The 18801-nt window shown below is 40.1% G+C and overlaps 1 protein-coding gene across 2 annotated transcripts in view; it reads right to left on the minus strand.

Moving 5' to 3' along the window:
- Nucleotides 1-265: 265 nt before the first annotated feature.
- Nucleotides 266-18801, minus strand: part of ANXA7 (annexin A7) — a 38186-nt gene continuing 19650 nt past the window's right edge. For both annotated transcript variants that reach the window (XM_012460221.3, XM_012460219.3), the window contains 8 exons: nucleotides 14105-14207; nucleotides 13490-13584; nucleotides 9125-9238; nucleotides 8726-8896; nucleotides 5223-5393; nucleotides 5071-5146; nucleotides 3199-3311; nucleotides 266-1346 (listed from right to left, as the gene is read on the minus strand). In XM_012460221.3, coding sequence (XP_012315644.1) covers nucleotides 1224-1346; nucleotides 3199-3311; nucleotides 5071-5146; nucleotides 5223-5393; nucleotides 8726-8896; nucleotides 9125-9238; nucleotides 13490-13584; nucleotides 14105-14207 — 966 coding nt within the window. In that variant the 3' untranslated portion in view covers nucleotides 266-1223. The remainder of the gene's footprint in view (nucleotides 1347-3198; nucleotides 3312-5070; nucleotides 5147-5222; nucleotides 5394-8725; nucleotides 8897-9124; nucleotides 9239-13489; nucleotides 13585-14104; nucleotides 14208-18801) is intronic.

The following is an 18801-nucleotide window of genomic DNA, read 5'->3' on the forward strand; positions in this document are numbered from 1 at the left end:
AATGGGGAGATACTGGTCAAAGGGTATAAACTTTCAGTTATAAGATGAGTAAGTTCTAGAGATTTAATGTAAAGCCCAGTATCTATAGTTAATAATGTATTGAACGCTTGAAATTTGCTAAGTTAGTAGATCTTAAGTGTTTTGACCATACACGAAAAAAACGGTAACTATGTAAAGGTGACAGATACGTAATTAGCCTGACCTTAATTGTGAAATCATTACACAAGGAATGCTGATAGCAAAAGACCATATTGTACACCTTAAATATATGCAATTTTTTATTTGTCATAACTCAATTTAAAAAAACAACTGAAAAAAAAAGTAGGCTATTTATTTTAAGCATATAAACATATGACCCTTTCTTAAAAGGTGCTACAGTAATACTAATCTATTTTCTATGTGGAAAGTGTTTGTGAACACAGAACAAATTTATGCAAAATAAGTTGCAAATTATTCTTCTAGATGTAAAGGGATGAATTTTTTTTTTTTTTTTTGAGACGGAGTTTCGCTCTTGATACCCAGGCTGGAGTGCAATGGCGCGATCTCGGCTCACCGCAACCTCCGCCTCCTGGGTTCAGGCAATTCTCCTGCCTCAGCCTCCTGAGTAGCTGGGATTACAGGCACGCGCCACCGTGCCCAGCTAATTTTTTTTTGTATTAGTAGAGACGGGGTTTCACCATGTTGACCAGGATGGTCTCGATCTCTTGACCTCGTGATCCACCCGCCTCGGCCTCCCAAAGTGCTGGGATTACAGGCTTGAGCCACCGCGCCCGGCCAAGGGATGAATTTTTTTTAAAGTACACAGTTATGACATACTACCCACTCTATCAAGCAGACCTAGAGGGATTCTGGAAGGCAGAGCTTTTAGCAACCTAAAAAATTATTCAGTATTATTACACAGAATTAGAGATTGCTGTGATTTTTTATTCAATTTCACATCTTGATTAGAATCAAACTAGTAAGAATGAAGCTTTACAAACATTGCAATATTACTGCATCATTGTGATATGGCTTTACATTGATTATATGTAGAGAACAAAATAACATTAGAATTAAGGCAATAACAACATGTGCAAACCAAGCACATTACCCTGATATGGTCCTTGATAGAAAGCTCTTTTGGTTAGCTGATGGTTGATATTGCTGCATGCAGGTCATTGCTCTGAAGGATAAGCTATGAATAGCTTCATTCATTAAAAAAAAAAAAAAAAAAAAAATCCCTCCTACTGGCCCACAATAGCCAGAAGAAGTCTTCGGTAATCTCCACTCGTGTCACCTGCAATCATTGTGCCCAGGGTCTTCTGATACATCTGAGCGAACACTTGTTTTATTTGTACAAGATCAATCTGCATGAGAAATAATATTTCTGATGTTAGAAAAACATCTGTGATAACTGGTACTTACTACAATTCTTTTTATACAATAAGATCTTAATAATAATCAAAGCTGAGGGGGAAAACACCAAGTGACTGACATTTTATGGCTGGTATTCATACCAATGCTAGTTCTACCCAATGAAGGTCTGATTGACAGCTCTGTAAAATCCTGGATAAGGGTGGTACTAGTTTCATCTATTATTCCAAAGATATTAGTCATTTAAAAACCATTTGATAGGATACCTATTATCAAAAATAAAAAAATAGTAAGTACTGGCAAGGATGTCATGAAATGGGAACACTTCTGCACTGATCGATGGAAAAGGAAAATAGTGCAGCTGCTGAGGAAAATAATATGGTAATTCTTCAAAACAAAACAAAAACCTCCAAAGAATTACAGTATGACCTAGAAATTCCACTTCTGGATATATTCAAAAGAAGTGAAAGTAGACTTGAACAGGTATTTGTACACCCGTGTTCACAGCAGCATTATCCAGGTAGAAGTAACCCAAGTGTCACAGATGAATAAGAAAACAAAAGGTGGGATACACACACAATGGACTTAAATTAGTCTCAAAAGAAAAAAATTCAGAGAGAGAGAGAGAGAGAGAGAAAGAGAGTTTTCTGTAGAAATAAGTTTCGCCATGTTGCCCAGGCTGGTCTCAAATTCCTGGGCTCAAGCAATCCTCTTGCCTCAGCCTCCCAAAGTGCTGAGATTACAGGCATGAGCCACCATATGCCTGTAATTAAGACCGGGCATGGTGACTGAGGCAGGTGGATCATTTGAGGTCAGGAGTTCAAGACCAGCCTGGCCAACATGGTGAAATCCCATCTTTACCAAAAAATACAAAAACAGCTGGGCATGGTGGCACGAACCTGTAGTCCCAGCTACTCAAGAGGCTCAGGTGGTAGAATTGCTAAAACCCAGGAGGTGGAGGTTGCAGTGAGCTGAGATCGTGTCACTGCACTCCAGTCTGGGTGACACAGTGAGACCATGTCTCAAAAAAAAAAAAAAAAATTCAAATGTCATTTCTTCTGAGAAAAAAAAAATAGGAATTTCTAAAAAGTGCAGTAAATATATAAAGAAAAAAATTAAAAATGAGGTTATATTTAAAGAGACAACGATGAATATTTTAAAAATTGTTTTATTATTAAGGAATGCTAAATTTAAATAATGTTGATATCCAATAGGATTAATCTACATAGGTCTTTCATATACTTTTTTTTTTGAGACAGAGTCTCACTCTGTCGCCAGGCTCCAGACTGGAATGCAGTGGCACAATCTCAGCTCACTGCAACTTCCGCCTCCTGGGTTCAAGCAATTCTCCTGCCTCAGCCTCCCGAGTAGCTGGGACTACAGGCTCACGCCACCATGCCCAGCTAATTTTTTGTATTTTTAGTAGAGACGGGGTTTCACCACGTTGGCCAGGATGGTCTCGATCTCTTGACCTTGTGATCCACCTGCCTCGGCCTCTCAAAGTGCTGGGATTACAGGCTTGAGCCAATGTGCCCAGCTCATATACTTTTTATATAAGCAACATGAAAATCAAAAGATAAATGTCTAACTTCTCATAACTTTGTATTCTCCATAGTAAAATCTGTTAGTATTGTCTTCACTAGGGCAGAGTGGCCTCTTTCACTAATGCAAGCTTCTCCCACAGCATGAGGAAAATGAATTTTCTGTTCTTTATACCACCTCTTTTAGCAGTGGCAAAGAGAGCTCTTATCATTTTTGAGGGACTGACATACAACTGAGGAACTTTTAATAAATCAACACTGAACATCAAGTAAGACCCAACAAAAAGAGAAAGGCCTGCCTCACCTCACTTCGAGTGACCACAATCCTGACCAGGGTGGAGTCATCTGTGCCAGCACCTTTCATAGCGTAGTAGAGCCTCTCAGCAAAGAAGGCAGGGCGGTTCAGGGCACACTGCACTGCAAAACAGAGATGCTTGAGACATGGAATCATGATCTGACAAGACGTGTACCCCTCCAGCTTCATTTATCACTTCTAGCCTGTCTTTCATTATTTTCTCTATAATCATTCCAGAAATGTGAGGTGAGTCAAAGATGCTCAGATGTTCTCCTCCTTGATTTTTTTTTTTTTTTTGAGACAAGTTCTCACTCTGTCACCCAGCCTAGAGTGCAGTGGTGCAAACATGGCTCACTGAAGCCTCCCAGACTCAGGTAATCCTCCCATCTCAGCCTTCTAAGTAGCTGGGACTATAGGTGTGTGCCACCATACCCAGATAATTTTGTTTATTATTAATATTTGCTGAGACATGGTCTCACTATATTGCCCAGGCTTGTCTCCAACTCCTGGACTCAAGTGATCCTCCTGCCTTAGTCTCCCAAAGTGCTGCAGGGATGAACCACCATGACTGAGCTCTCCCCGCTTGCTTTTTTTTCAGCATTCAACGATCTTTCTAGCTGCATCAGATAGACTACCTTCAATTCTAGGAGATTCCCTGTAGCCTAGAAATCTTGTCTCTCCATAGTTGCAATAACTTCGATTCTAATTTTTTCTCCTTAAACTATGAAAATCTATAGCATCTTTGCCCCAGTAATATCTTACTAAAGGAATAATTATGACAAAATCTGAATTCTAGAAGTCAAGAATATCATTCGGCTGAAAGATAAAACTCTTTAAAAGAGAAAACAGAGATTAGACCAAAGATTTTTTCAAAAAGATTCTCAGAAATCTGACAGGTTTTCTGTTTGAAAAATTCACTTAGCAAAGTCTCCTCCTACCGATGACAGAGATGTTCTATCCATGCATTTTTGCTTTCACTACAATTACTATAATAATATTCTAAGACATTTCTTTTTTTTATTTTTTTTTTGAGATGGCGTCTCGGACTGTCGCCAGGCTGGAGTGCAGTGGTGTGATCTTAGCTCACTGCAACCTCCGCCTCCCAGATTCAAACGATTCTCCTGCCTCAGCCTCCATGTAGCTGGGTCTACAGGCACGTACCACCACATCCGGCTAATTTTTTTGTATTTTTAGTAGAGACAGGGTTTCACCATGTTGGCCAGGATGATCTGGATCTCTTGACCTCGTGATCTGCCCGCCTTGGCCTCCCAAAGTACTGGGATTACAGATGTGAGCCACCGTGCCCAGCCCAACGTTCCACTGTTAATACCAATGTGTTACTAATACTCCCTTTAGTCCTTAATATCCAACAGAATGAAACTTTCACTTTGTTAAACATCTGTGTATTAGACCACCAGAAATTGGTTGTTTAACTTCAAAAAGGAAAAGAGTTTCACTGGGCTGAGTATTTGAAAGGTCTGTTCTGAGGGCTCAAACTGTTTCATGGTGATGCTGTTGAGTTCCTTGGAGCTTTCCTTTTCTCTTTAAAAGAAGTACTACAACTATCAGGTATTCTTGCACAGTCCTCAAGAACAGCCTACAGATGAAGGCCAAATAATCATCCCAAAACAGCCCTATTTGATCACAGCACCACCACTCCTAGGAAACTGCAAATAAAAACAAAGGATTGTTTCTGGGGGTTTGTGTAATAAATCCTTTTGAGTTTTTTTTGGAAAAAAACAAAAAACAAAAAACAAAAACAAAGCATTAGTTCAGCTACTGCCTAAGCAGATTCCACTTAGACTGTATCATTAGGGAACAACTATTGAAAGCTTCCACTCATTTGATAACAAAATAAAGCAAAGCATAAAAATATCTTACAGATGGTCTTCAAACCACTTTCCACATATCCGGAAAACTCACGGCTCACACTGCTTAACAAATCTCGATTAGCCATCTGTAAACAAAATTAAAGGGTTAAATATTTTTGCATCTTAAAACAGAAACCAAATCTTCAAAAGAAAAGCTCATACCCTGGAATAAGCCTCCATGGTAGCTCTCAGCTGAGGAAAGCTTCTCGTGGCAAGGATCATGTTAAAGCAAGATTCATCGGTCCCTAGTCTCCCCTCGCCAGCTTGATAGAGACGCTGAGCATCTTCCTGAGCCATTTGGTGGTTTACACTCTGGTTTTCATCACGATTTCCCTGCAAAAGAGAAAGGCAGAAATTGGAAGAAAGAAATAAAAGTTCTACTAAAAAATTTCTTTCCAATCTAGTTCACTTTTGGATTTAGAGACAATTTATTTTATTCATTTTTTTTTGAGACAGGGTCTTGCTCTGTCACTCAGGCTGGAGGGCAGTGGCACAATCACAGCTCAGTGCAATATGAACCTTCTAGGCTCAAGTGATCCTCCCACCTCAGTCTCCTGAGCAGCTGGGACTACAGGCACAAATGACCACACCTGGCTAATTTTTTTATTTGTTGTAGAGGCAGGGTGTCTCATTATGTTGCCCAAGTGCTGGTCTCTTAACTCCTGGGCTTAAGTGATCCTCTCGTTTCAGCCTCCTAAAGTGCTGGGATTATAGATGTGAGCCACTGGGCCTGGCCTAAAGGGATAATTTATTAAAAATTACTGCATAATGTCTGTCATGCATATCCTTCATTTCTATGCATGGAAATATAACTAGTACTTTATTTATTTTCTTTTTTGAGATGGAGTTTCGCTCTTGTTACCCAGGCTGGAGTGCAATGGCGCGATCTCGGTTCACCGCAACCTCCGCCTCCTGGGTTCAAGCAATTCTCCTGCCTCAGCCTCCTGAGTAGCTGGGACTACAGGTGAACGCCACCATGCCCAGCTAATTTTTGCATTTTTAGTAGAGACGGGGTTTCACCATGTTGACCAGGATGGTCTTGATCTCTTGACCTCGTGATCCACCCTCCTCGGCCTCCCAAAGTGCTCGGATTATAGGCATGAGCCACCGCGCCCGGCCACTAGTACTTTATTATAATGTCAATTGGATTTTATAAGATCATGGTTTAATGAGGTTATGTTAAAATGAGGACTTTTGGGAGCTAAATTAAATCCAAAAATGTTTAAACAAAAATATGTCTTCTAGGACATATAAACTACCACTCGAATGAAGAAAAGCTCCCTTAGCTGGAATTTAAGGTCAATATGCACTGTATTGAGTTCTACTTTGTATTCATTCATGCAACTAAGAGATTATTAAGTACTTTTTTGTGTCAGGCACTATGCTAAGTGGTAAGGACACAGGAGAGACAGGGTCCCAGCCCTCAAGAAATTTAACTGTAGGACAAGAGGGAAGGAGGATGTATGTAGCATGGAGGCTTCATAAACTTTTTCTTCTTCATCTGAGTAATAATATATATATATTTTTTTCTATTACATCTCTTTTTCTTCCCAGTCTTAATAATATATATTTTTTAAGAGACGTGATTTCACCATATTGCCCAGGCTGGGGTGCAATGGCTATTTGCAGGTGTGATGATAGCCTCAAACTCCTGGGTTCAAGTGATCCTCCTACCTCAGCCTCCAGAGTAGCTGGGACTATAAGCACATACCACCACACTCAGCCATCTAACTATAATCCTAATATGTAAGTATTTACTATAAATATATGCATAAAAATGACATGAGCTTTTTAGAAGAAGCTACAAATAATTCACATTCTGCTAGACTGGGCCTATTTGTATACCAAACTCTTCCCTGGCATAGGAGGAAATGAAGGAGGAAGGAAGAGTTTAAGCTTAGATGGGCAGTTGGTTTCTCTCAAAAACAGAAAGACAAACCCAAACAAGAAAAGGTTGCCTTTTAGAGTCTCAGGGACCATCTTAGGGACAAGACGGAAAGATGCTCCTTGAAACTGAAGAACCATCTTCTGAGCACCTGGCACAAGGAATACATAGAGGCATATTCTAAATGGGTGAGTGAATATAACACAGGAAAAGGTATTCACAAAAAATTTCCCAGATTATTGCCTTTGGATTCACACATACTTTCCTAGGAAGTTACTCATCTACTCATACTATGGAAAAGGTAGGGCTGGGTCTTGAACTCTGCACAAAGAGACTCAGTACCTCGTGTAAAATCTTAACAATTTTTTATCATTAAGTGTCTGTTTCTGTTTTCCTTCTTCTTGTTTCTTTTAAATCCTAACCTACTTCCCTGTTCTGTTACTCTGATATAGGTAAATTCAATTTCCTTCAATACATTTACTTTGCTTTCTCATTACCATATCCACTCACTGTTATACACTATCCTTTCCACACCTACCTCCCTTGGCTTTTAAGATGGAATTTCTTGTTGCCCAGGCTGGAGTGCAGTAGCACAATCTCAGCTCACTGCAACCTCTGTCTCCCGAGTTCAAGCAATTCTCCTGCATCAGCCTCCCAACTGGCTGGAATTACAGGCACATGCCACCACTCCTGGCTAATTTTTGTATTTAGTAGAAATGGAGTCTCACCCTCCTGACCTCAGATGATCCACCTACCTCAGCCTCCCAAAGTGCTGGAATTACAGGCATAAGCAACCATGCCTGGCCCCTTCCTTGGCTCTTAAGAGCCCCCCCTCTCCTTTAGACCCCTCCAGATGGTCCAATTTTGTGCACTAGCACAACAGCCAGTAACTGTTGATATTGAATCAGCATGCTAGTCATTTACACCATCCCTTTCAAATACACGTTCATCATCTCAGAATGTGTTTCCTTTTTCTTTTTTTGAGGCTAGGGTCTTCCTCTGTTGCCCAGGCTGGAATGCACTGGTGCAATCATACTTCACTGCAGCCTCAATCTCCTGGGCTCAAGTGATCCTCCCACTCAGCTTCCTGAATAGCTGGCACTACAGGTATCCACCACCATGCTCAGCCAATTAAAAAATAATTTTTTTGTAGAGATGGTTCCTTGCTCTGGTGCCCAGGCTGGCCTGAATCTCCTGGCCTCAAGCAATCTTCCTGCCTTGGCCTCCAAAAGTGCTGGAATTACAGGTGTGAGCCACTATGTCTGGCCCTAAGTGTGTTTCTAATGCAATTCCAAATACCCTATTTGGAGTATTTTCTGTCAATTCTCCAGCACATCTGGGAAATCAAAATAAGGAAGGTGCTAATCACAGTTATTAATGGGAACCCTAAAACATTTTTCTGCATTTTTGGCTGTCCTCACTTCCTGTAGCACCTCTATGGCAGTCCTGCACATCTTCACTTGATGATGCAGCATAATGGACAGTGATAAGCTCAAATGTACAGTTTCATTCTCATCCCAACCATAGAGCCTCAAATTGGTTTCTGATTCCATACAATCTTAGAGGTTAAATCTCTAATTCCTTACAAAAGCCAGATCTACAGGAATAAATCCCAATAGTAACTACAAAGAAATCAGTACACTAGTTTCTGTGTTGTCCCTCTTAAAGATAGCAATATTGCAAGGTGGCTAAATATTAAAAGGAATAAAGAAAGCTCACTGGCAAAAGGCTTTTAAAGTATGTTCCCTCTATAATGCACAAGCATTCATACTATACTTACCTGGCACATGGACACAAGTAAGCGTTCAAAATGTCCTGATGTATCTGACCTAATGTCCTTTTCAAGGTCTCGTCCAAATTCTGACTGATAACATCTGACAATTTCTCGGATTTCCTGATTTGTTCTCGTGCACAAAATTTCAATCAATACACGTTCCTGAGTTCCTGCTCCCTACATAAAATGAACGGAGGATTATGCAAAAATAAAATGAAATTTCTGCAAGTAATTAAACTTTACTGCTTCATTATTTCTTTGTTCTCTAGAACTAAAAAACTATATATTCAGATGATGTGAAATAATGTATTGGTTTAATTACCACTGTAAATTCAAAAGTGCTACAATTTGTAGGGTTTTACATATGAAATAGGACAAAATACTCACAATAAAAACATATAGTACCTGCATCGCTTTCCGTAAGCTCCAGGCATCGTAATACGTAGGAGGCATGAATAGGGCCAGGATAAGTTCTTCCATATTTCCACTTAACTCTGATTTGAGATCTTTGATTAAATCCTATTTAATTACAAAACAAGCTAAGTATATGTGTTCTCCAAATTTGTCACTTAAATCTTTTAAGGAAAATACAAAAAAATAAAATGGAATTGCTTTATAAAAACCCAAATTTCAAATCTGAATGTTATATACTAAGAAATAAGTAAATGAATTTAAGTTTGTTCCATGTACACACTTATTACACTCAAGCAGATCTATTTTATTCATTCTATCAATAAACATTTAATAAATTCTTATTCCACTCTAGCAGGTTAAAAAAAAAAAACAAGGGATATCTGAAACAAATAACAATTCAAACTAACACAATGATAAACAGGTATTTACTTAGTACAAAGAACTGTTCTTGGTTCTATGAGGAAGTAGAAACAATTATGATCTTCTTATTTGTTTTTGTTGTTGTTGTTTTGAGATAGAGTCTCGCTCTGTCACCCTGAAGTGCACTGGCACGATGATCTCAGCTCACTGCAACCTCCACCTCCTGGGTTCAAGCAATTCTCCTGCCTCAGCCTCCTTAGTAGCTGGGACTATAGGCCCGGCTAATTTTTATATTTTCAGTAGAGACGGAGTTTCACCATGTTGGTCAGGCTGGTCTTGAACTCCTGACCTCAAGTGATCCACCCACCTCAGCCTCCCAAAGTGCTGGGATTACAGTACAGGTGTGAGCCACTGTACCTGGCTGATCTTGTTCTTATTTAGAAAGATACACATCTAAAAAAAAAAGTAAGGTAACCTGTACTCTAGCAGTTGATAAGCAGCATAGAAATAAATAACAGAGAAAGTTGAAACAGAAAAAGTTCAAAGTCAGCTGGAGAGTTCAGAGAAGAATGTAAAAATTAGCAGGCAAAAAGGAAGGAGAAAGGTATTTCAGGTAAGAAGGAACACCACCAAGAAACAAGGAAGGGGTTTCCAGCCTTGACTCTTCATTAGGATCATCTGCGGAGCTTTAAAAAAAAAAAAAACACACTGATATCCAGGGCTAAGATTCAGGATTTTGATTCTGTGTTTTTAAGTTCCAAGGGAGATTACAATGTTCAGTTAAGGTTGAGAATCATTGTAGAGAGGCAAGAATGAGCAAAGTTTGTTCAATGGAAAAATAAGACATCTGGTTTTGTTACAGAGGAAGGTTTTCCTAACAGATGAGGAAAACAAATTTGTAACTAAATCTTGGATGATTATATTGAATGCCAAGCTAAAGAATGTGGACTTGATTCTGTTTGCTGGGAGGAACCACTGGAAACTTTTCATGCAAGAAAATGGCACTGATGTAGCAACAATATTCAGAATGGATGATGGTGACAAAGAAGCTCTAGATGAAAACATTTAGGCTACTGGCATATTTAGCTAAGGGGTAATAATGTCTTGGCAGCAATGGAAATGAGAAGGAAACAAAGTAGAAAAAAGAAACATTTTAAAGGGCCATTTTGGCCAGGTGCAGAGGCTCATGCCTGTAATCCCAGCACTTTGGGAGGCCAATGTGGGCGGATCACGAGGTCAAGAGATCTTGACCATCTTGGCCAACATGGTGAAATCCCGACAAAAATACAAAAATTAGCTGGGTGTGGTGGCGCATGCCTGTAGTCCCAGCTACTCCGGAGGCTGAGACAGGAGAATCGCTTGAACCAAGGAGGTGAAGGCTGCAGTGAGCCAAGATCGTGCCATTGCACACCAGCCTGGTGACAGAGCAAGACTCTGTCTCATTAAAAAAAAAAAAAAAAAAGCCATCTTACAGATTAGATCAATAAAAACTAGTAAATAACCAACTGCTAGAACAAAGCATACAGAATACTCCCCAACTGATAAAGAAAAACATGGAATCAAAGATGACTCTATAAAAGAACCGTATTTTAATTAATAGGAAGTTAAGAGAAGAGGTGGCTAATAGCATGGAAATTAGATTGTTAAATTCTAGGGCAATATACAAGAAAACTCAAGACAGCATTGTACAGACTAGATAAAAAAATTCATAACATGGAAAATATCTTTGTGAGAGAAGTGAGTCTGATGTTGAACCTTAAGGAAATCTAGGGTTTGTGTTACATAATCAGTCACTGGGCTGAGCAGACAGGGAAAGGCAGAGTAGAATAAGCAAGGTAGAACCAATCAGTGGACCACTACCCCATTCCAAGAAACATAAACTAGATGCAGAGGACATTAGGACATTTTTAGGATTCCTATCTAAATGGCAAAGCAGGCCGGGCATGGTGGCTCACACCTGTCATCTCAGTACTTTGGAAGGCCAAGGCAGGCAGATCATATGAGGCCAGGAGTTTGAGACCACACTGGCCAACATGGTGAAATCCCGTCTCTACGAAAAGCACAAAAATTAGCTGGGTGTGGTGACATACACCTGTAATTCCAGCTACTCCAAAAGCTGAGGCACAAAAATTGCTTTCACCTGGGAGGCAGAGGCTGCAGTGAGCAGAGATTGTGCCACTCCAGTCTTTTGAGATTCTGTCTCAAAAAAAGTAAAAAAAAAAAAAAAAAAAGCAAAGCAGTGCTATCCACTTTTTCCCATTATATCTGAGGAACAACAGCATTTTTAAGCCATAGATTCTTGTTGAATTTAGAAACTGATCATCCATTCAACAAATAGTAAGTAGCTACTTGTCATTATACACTTGGTACTATAATACAAAGATAACTATGACCATGGTTTGTCCTATGGGAACTCAGTTTTTGGGGGTGGGCAGTGAAATTAGTAATAATAGAGGTTTTACAAAGTGCTGTGGGACTACGGTATTAAGAAGAAGCTAAATTCTGTCCAGACTAATGAAAGAAATTTCACAGAGTAGCTGATATTTAAGCCAAATTTTAAAAAAGGTTGCCATGACAAAAAGAAGAAAAGGTATTCAAGACCAGGAGAATGGTGCGTACACAACAGAGAAGTATGAAAGATCATGGTGTATACAGAGAACAACGGCAAGCAGTTACATATTTTTTTTTTCTTTTTGAGACGGAGTTTCGCTCTTGTTACCCAGGCTGGAGTGCAATGGCGCCATCTCGGCTCACCGCAACCTCCGCCTCCTGGGTTCAGGCAATTCTCCTGCCTCAGCCTCCTAAGTAGCTGGGATTACAGGCACGCACCACCATGCCCAGCTAATTTTTTGTATTTTTAGTAGAGACGGGGTTTCACCATGTTGACCAGGATGGTCTCGATCTCTTGACCTCGTGATCCACCCGCCTCGGCCTCCCAAAGTGCTGGGATTACAGGCATGAGCCACTGCGCCTGGCCCACATATATATATATATTTTTTTTGAGACAGAGTCTCGTTCTGTCACCTAGGCTACAGTGCAGTGGCACGATCACAGTTCACTGCAGCCTGACTTCTGGGCTCAAGCAATCTTCCCCCCTCAACCTCCCAAGCAGCTGTGACTACAGACACATGCCATGATGCCGAGCTAAGAGAATTTGTTGTCGTTGTTGATGGAAATGAAGTATCTCCTATGTTGCCCAGGCTGGTCTCAAACTCCTGGCCTCAAGAAATTCTCTCTCCTTGGCCTCCCAAAGCGCTGGGATTACAGGCCTAAGCCACCATGCCCAGCCCATATAATTTTTAATATGGAACACGTTTAGAGAAAGGGAGGGAAGCAGAAGATGATATCCAAGACCAAGAATAAATAAGGGCTATGTAATAAGCCTTGAATCCCACTGTTAGAGGCAGAAGATTGAGAACCGTCCTCTTGATCATGATTGTGGTCATGATCTATTTTCTACTGAACATCTATCACATATGTGACCAGTGTAAGGTATGACTGTGAAATCAAGGACTACTCTAGAATGAAAAAGCCTTTTAAGAGAAATAGGCCAGGCACAGTGGCTTAGGCCTGTAATCCCAGCACTTTGGGAGGCCGAGGTGGGCAGATCACTTGAAGTCAGGAGCTCAAGACCAGCCTTGCCAACATGGTGAAACCCCATCTCTACTAAAATACAATTAGCTGAGCATGGTGTGTGCACCTGTAGTCCCAGCTAATAGTGAGGCTGAGGTGGAGGAATCGCTTGAACTCAGGAAGCAAAGGTTGCAGTGAGCTGAGATTGTGCCACTGCAGTCCAGCCTGGACACTGCAGCAAGACTTTATCTAAAAAAAAAAAAAAGAGAGAAATAAATAGGGAATACAGTACTCTTGAGGTCTCTAAAGTCTAGTTGTCCCTCCTTTGCACCATAGGTACTAATCAAAAGATAGTATCCAATCTGACATGAATGCAGTCTACTGGCCACTGCTGGTGCTCACTCCAGGAAAGAAAAAACATACCTTGCCATATGAAGTCTTAAATGCTGCTTTAATTTTTTGCCTCTGATCATTGGAACAGTTGGCCACCACATCCACAATTGCCTGTTCGTCTGTCCCTGGAAGAACCACACATGTTTATGTAAGGACAAAGTATGTGCTAGGTGCTCCCTAAGGTCATCGCTCTCTCTCTTTTTTTTTTTTTGAGATGGAGTTTGTCACCCAGACTGGAGTGCAATGGTACAATCTTAGCTCACTGCAACCTCTGCCTCCCGGGTTCAAACAATTCTCCTTACTCAGCTTCCCATGAAGCTGGGATTACAGGCATGCACCACCATGCCCAGCTTCTTCTTTTTTTTTTTTAGAAGAGATGAGGTTTCACCATGTTGTCCAGGCTGGTCTTGAAGTCAGGTGACCCACTCACCTTGGCCTCCCAAAGTGCTGGGACTATAGGTGTGAACCACCACACCCAGCCTGAGGTCATCTCTTAGAATGTTTACAAGGCACTAGTCACCAGATTAAATTCAGGTACGTGAACCCAGGCTGACACATACACTTGGTTTATGATATAAGGTTTCTTTTTACTTTAGAATTGATCACTTTACCTTATTAAAAAAGACAAAAATTTGTTTTCCTTACCAAAACCCTTCATTGCCTTACGGAGAATTTCTGCATCTCTCATAGCATCAAAGTTGGCAGCTGGTCGGATAGTTCCTTGAGTGCCCTGAGTCATTGCGGCAGGCTGAGAATAAAAGGCATAAAATCCAAGTCAGCATTTCCAGTAAGTTTCTAACGAGGAAATGTAAAGACTTCCCCAGACATCACTCTGAAGTACAGAAGGCCAATGTTTGGGTTTTAGGGCAAGGATATGAGCATTTTATTAGCAGGGCTTATTCTGGAACAGACAGGAAATACCTGGCCCTTCAGGACAGATTTTTCTCCTGCCAACAGATAGCCAGACACCAAATTTCCAGGAGAAAAGATGGCCAAACTTGTGAAATTAAAGTCACAATCTTCTTATGGTTTCCTTTTCAGTAGAATAGGAAGAAAAAAGAGATTGATCCCTGAAGAGTTTAAATCAAACAATGTTCGATTTAAAAACAGAAGAATATAAAATGGCTTTAGTGAAGTAGAACATGAGTGCCCAGTGAGATTTCAAACCAGCAATATAATTTTATTAATATCTCTTAATTTCCTATATGGACCCTGATTATTATAAATGAAATAAATCTATGTGAAAATTTCAAAATCGCCATTTGGCAAATACTATGGTAGTTACTATTTCAGGCAAGAATCACCAATGGGTGCTAAAATTAGGTGGCAAAAGTATAAAGAAACAGGATATTTGCATAGTTTATAACATTACAGCAGAGAAACATTGTAGGCACCACCTTAAACAAGTTATCAAAATTAATTATCACCAGTAGTGGAATAAGTCAACAATAAGTGCCTCCTCATATAATGCTCTGGGGGCACAAAATCATTGATGTGGTATTCTTGCCAAAAAGGCATAACCTGGATTTAACCATGAGGAAATATCAGACAAACCCAAATTAAGATATATTTTACAAAATAACTGACAGTGTTCCTCAAAAGCATCAAGGGGATGAACAACAAAGACTGAGGAATTATTCCACATTAAAGGAGACTTAAGAGACATAACAATAAATATAGCATTGCATTCTGGACTTGACCCTGAATGAGAAAAAGGACATCGCTGAGACAACTGGTGAAACTGAAATAAGGTCCATAGGTCGAGTAACAGTACTATATCGATGTTCCTTCCTGATTTTCATCGTTGTATTGTATTTGTGTAGGAAGTTAACATTTGGAGAATCTGAATAAAGCGTATATATGAATTATTTGTACTATTTTGCAAGTCTAAAATTATGTCAAAATTAAAAGATAAAACTTTAAAATACAAAGCTATAAAATAATTCAATAGTTTTCATCTATTTTTTATTTTTTAGAGATAAGGCTCACTCTGTTGTTCAGGCTAGAGTACAGTGGCACAAACATAGCTCACTGTAACCCTGAATTCCTGAGCTCAAGCAATCCTCCTGCCTGAGCCTCCTGAAACTAGCACTACAGGCATGTGCTACCACACCAAACTAATTTTTTTACTTTTGTAGAGACGAGGGTCTTGCTATGTTGCGCAGGCTGGTCTTGAATTCCTGGCCTCAAGTGATCCCCCTGCCTTGGCCTCCCAAAGTGCTAGAATTACAGGTGTGTGCCCAGCCTGGAACAATTCAAGAAGTTTCTTAGGGCATTCAAATCAGGGCTTAAGAGAGATAGGATGAAGACAATACTGCATTACTTTTTTAAAAAATTTTAATTTTAACACATTTCTTGTATGTCTGAATGTTAACCTAAAATAAACATTACTGTTGTAAAATAAGTGTTTTCACTGCAGAAAACACACACACATTTTATTTAATCCAATATCTCCAAAATATTATCATTTAAACATGCAATCAATACCACTTCAAAATGTAAGATGATTCAATTGCTTTTTAGGCAACTGAAACTGTATTTAAAGTCATACACATTGACTACAGCAGTATGCCAGCACTTGTGGGGGCAAAGCAACTGAGGAGACGAGAACGAGACCATCTTGCAGCAGCTTTTCAAGATAACACTTTTATGGGTCAATAACTCCTCCCACTCATATGTATTTTTATTCCAATATTTTCTTCTACCAGTAAGCCTTAGCATCCACCCTCTACTAGTTTCTAAGCTAGGGCTATAAGCAGAGAACTAACAAATATTCCTGTAGTGGTTTAAAAAAAAAAAAAAAACCCTAAAATTATTCTATTTGTAGCAAATATTCAAGTATAAAAAAAATTTATAAGCCAGGTGCGGTGGCTCACGCCTGTAATCCCAGCACTTTGGGAGGCCGAGGCGGGTGGATCACGAGGTCAAGAGATCAAGACCATCCTGGTCAACATGGTGAAACCCCGTCTCTACTAAAAATACAAAAAATTAGCTGGGCACGGTGGCCCATGCCTGTAATCCCAGCTACTCAGGAGGCTGAGGCAGGAGAATTGCCTGAACCCAGGAGGCGGAGGTTGTGGTGAGCCAAGATCACACCATTGCACTCCAGCCTGGGCAACACGAGCGAAACTCCATCCAAAAAAAAAAAAAAAAAATTTATAAGCCTTCATGTCTCCAGAAACTAAGTTTCCTTTGATGTAACACTGTCTCTAAAATCCTAAATAGGACAGAAGCTATTGTTTCTAATACAATGGACTAGATAAACTAACCCTCATGGTGTACTGTTTGATGATTCTTATTTTCTGTCATTCTCTTTTGTAAAAAAAAAAAAAAAAATTGATTTCATATTTCATCTGTAGCGGAAAAATTTTTTGATGTATTTATTCTCTGTTGAAAGTCTAAGTTTGAAGTAAATTTTCACGAATATTGTCATCTTCCAGGCATTCAACTTAATTCAAAGAAAGCAGGATCTGTGTTCTTGAGGTTAAAACTCTAAGGGAGATTTCTCAGCACAATCTGCTACCAGAAGTTCTGACCTTTGATATTCTTCTTTGATGCCCATTTGATTCCAACCTTCTTGCTGAAAAACTATCATAGGGCTGGGCACAGTGGCTCATACCTGCAATCCCAGCACTTTGAGAAGCTGAAGCAGTAGGATCGCTTGAGCCCAGGAGCTCGAGACCAGTCTGGGCAACAAAGCAAAACCTTCATCTCTATAAAAAAATTTTTAAAAGTTAGGTGGGCATGGTGCTGTAGTTCCAGTTACTCAGGAGGCTGAGACAGGAGGATCGCTTGAGCCCAGGAGTTCAAGACCAGCCTGGGCAACACAGCAAAACCTTCGTGTCTGCAACAAATAAAAAAAATTAAGTGGGGCGTGATGCTGTAGTCCCAGTTACTCAGGAGGCTGAGGCAGGAGAATCACTTGAATTTTGAGGCTGCAGTGAGCTTTGATCACGCTCCTGTACTCTAGCCTGACTCAAGCAGGAGAGTGAGATCCTGTCTCAAAAATAAACGAACAAAACAACAACACAATTATCACAGAATTAGAGAACTGAATCAATCAGGTGAGGTAAACTGGCTCAACTGCCTATCTAAAACAATTTTTTTTTTTTGAGAAGGTGTTTTGCTCTTGTTGCCCAGGCTGGAGTGCAATGGCGTGATCTCAGCTCATTGCAACCTCCATCTCCCAGGTTCAAGCAATTATCCTGCCTCAGCCTCGTAAGTAGTTGGGACTACAGGTGTGTGCCACCATGCCCAGCTAATTTTTTGTATTTTTATAGAGATGAGGTTTCAACGTGTTAGCAAGGATGGTCTCGATCTCTTGACCTCCGCGCCCAGCCAGACAAAATTTTTTTTACACCTTCCCTGATACACACAGATACATCCATACTTACATCAACCAAAATCTTCCTGAGGACTTTCAATGACAAGGAGCTTACCTCTCAAAGGGTAGCTTATTTCACTTTCATATAAAAGCTCTTCCAAAAGCTACCACTCTGCATTCTATTAACTTCTACCTATTGGTTTTAGTTCCAGCTTAAGGTGGTAATTGTTATATAAAGTAAGTTGCATACATACATGTGCTTTACTTTTACTGTTTTATGCTTAAAAATCATTCATATTGGCTGGGTACGGTGGCTAACACCTATAATCCCAGCACTTTGGGAGGCCGAGGCGGGCAAATCACGAGGTCAAGAGATCGAGACCATCCTTGTCAACACAGTGAAATCCTGTCTCTACTAAAATACAAAAATTAGCTGGGTGTGGTGGCACACACCTGTAGTCCCAGCTACTCAGGAGGCTGAGGCAGGAGAATTGCTTGGACCTGGGAGGCAGAGGTTGCAGTGAGCTGAGATCATGCCACTGCACTCCAGCCTGGAGCCTGGCGACAGAGCGAGATTCTGTCTCAAAAAAAAAAAATCATTCACACTCAGTCATAAAATGATTTCTCTAAAACTATATGCATGCTTAAACTAAAATCCAAATTTCCATAACAAAAATGATTAACTACAGGTTTATAGTATGATTGGTAAACAACTTCAACAATGAAAAATAGGACTGAAAGCAACTTACTACGTGCTTTGGAGGAATATCATTTACTGTATTAGCAAAGCAGCTCTGTATAAGAGAAACCACTGGTCTAGAAGGCAGAAGATGTGGACTAGAATATTCTCAGCTTTGTCCTTCACTAGTTATGTGGCCTTAGACAAGTTTCTCAACCTCTCTGGAGCTAACATGCCTCAAATCAGGAAAGTGAGCCAAAAAAAATCACTAAGGTGTTTCTCTTCCAATACTATAATCCTTCTCCTACCCCAGCCTAAAACAAACTTGAAATGCTAGAT

The sequence above is a fragment of the Aotus nancymaae genome, unplaced genomic scaffold (assembly GCF_030222135.1).
Source record: "Aotus nancymaae isolate 86718 unplaced genomic scaffold, 86718_ANA_hifiasm-v0.15.2.pri h1tg000010l, whole genome shotgun sequence".
Lineage (NCBI taxonomy): Eukaryota > Metazoa > Chordata > Mammalia > Primates > Aotidae > Aotus > Aotus nancymaae.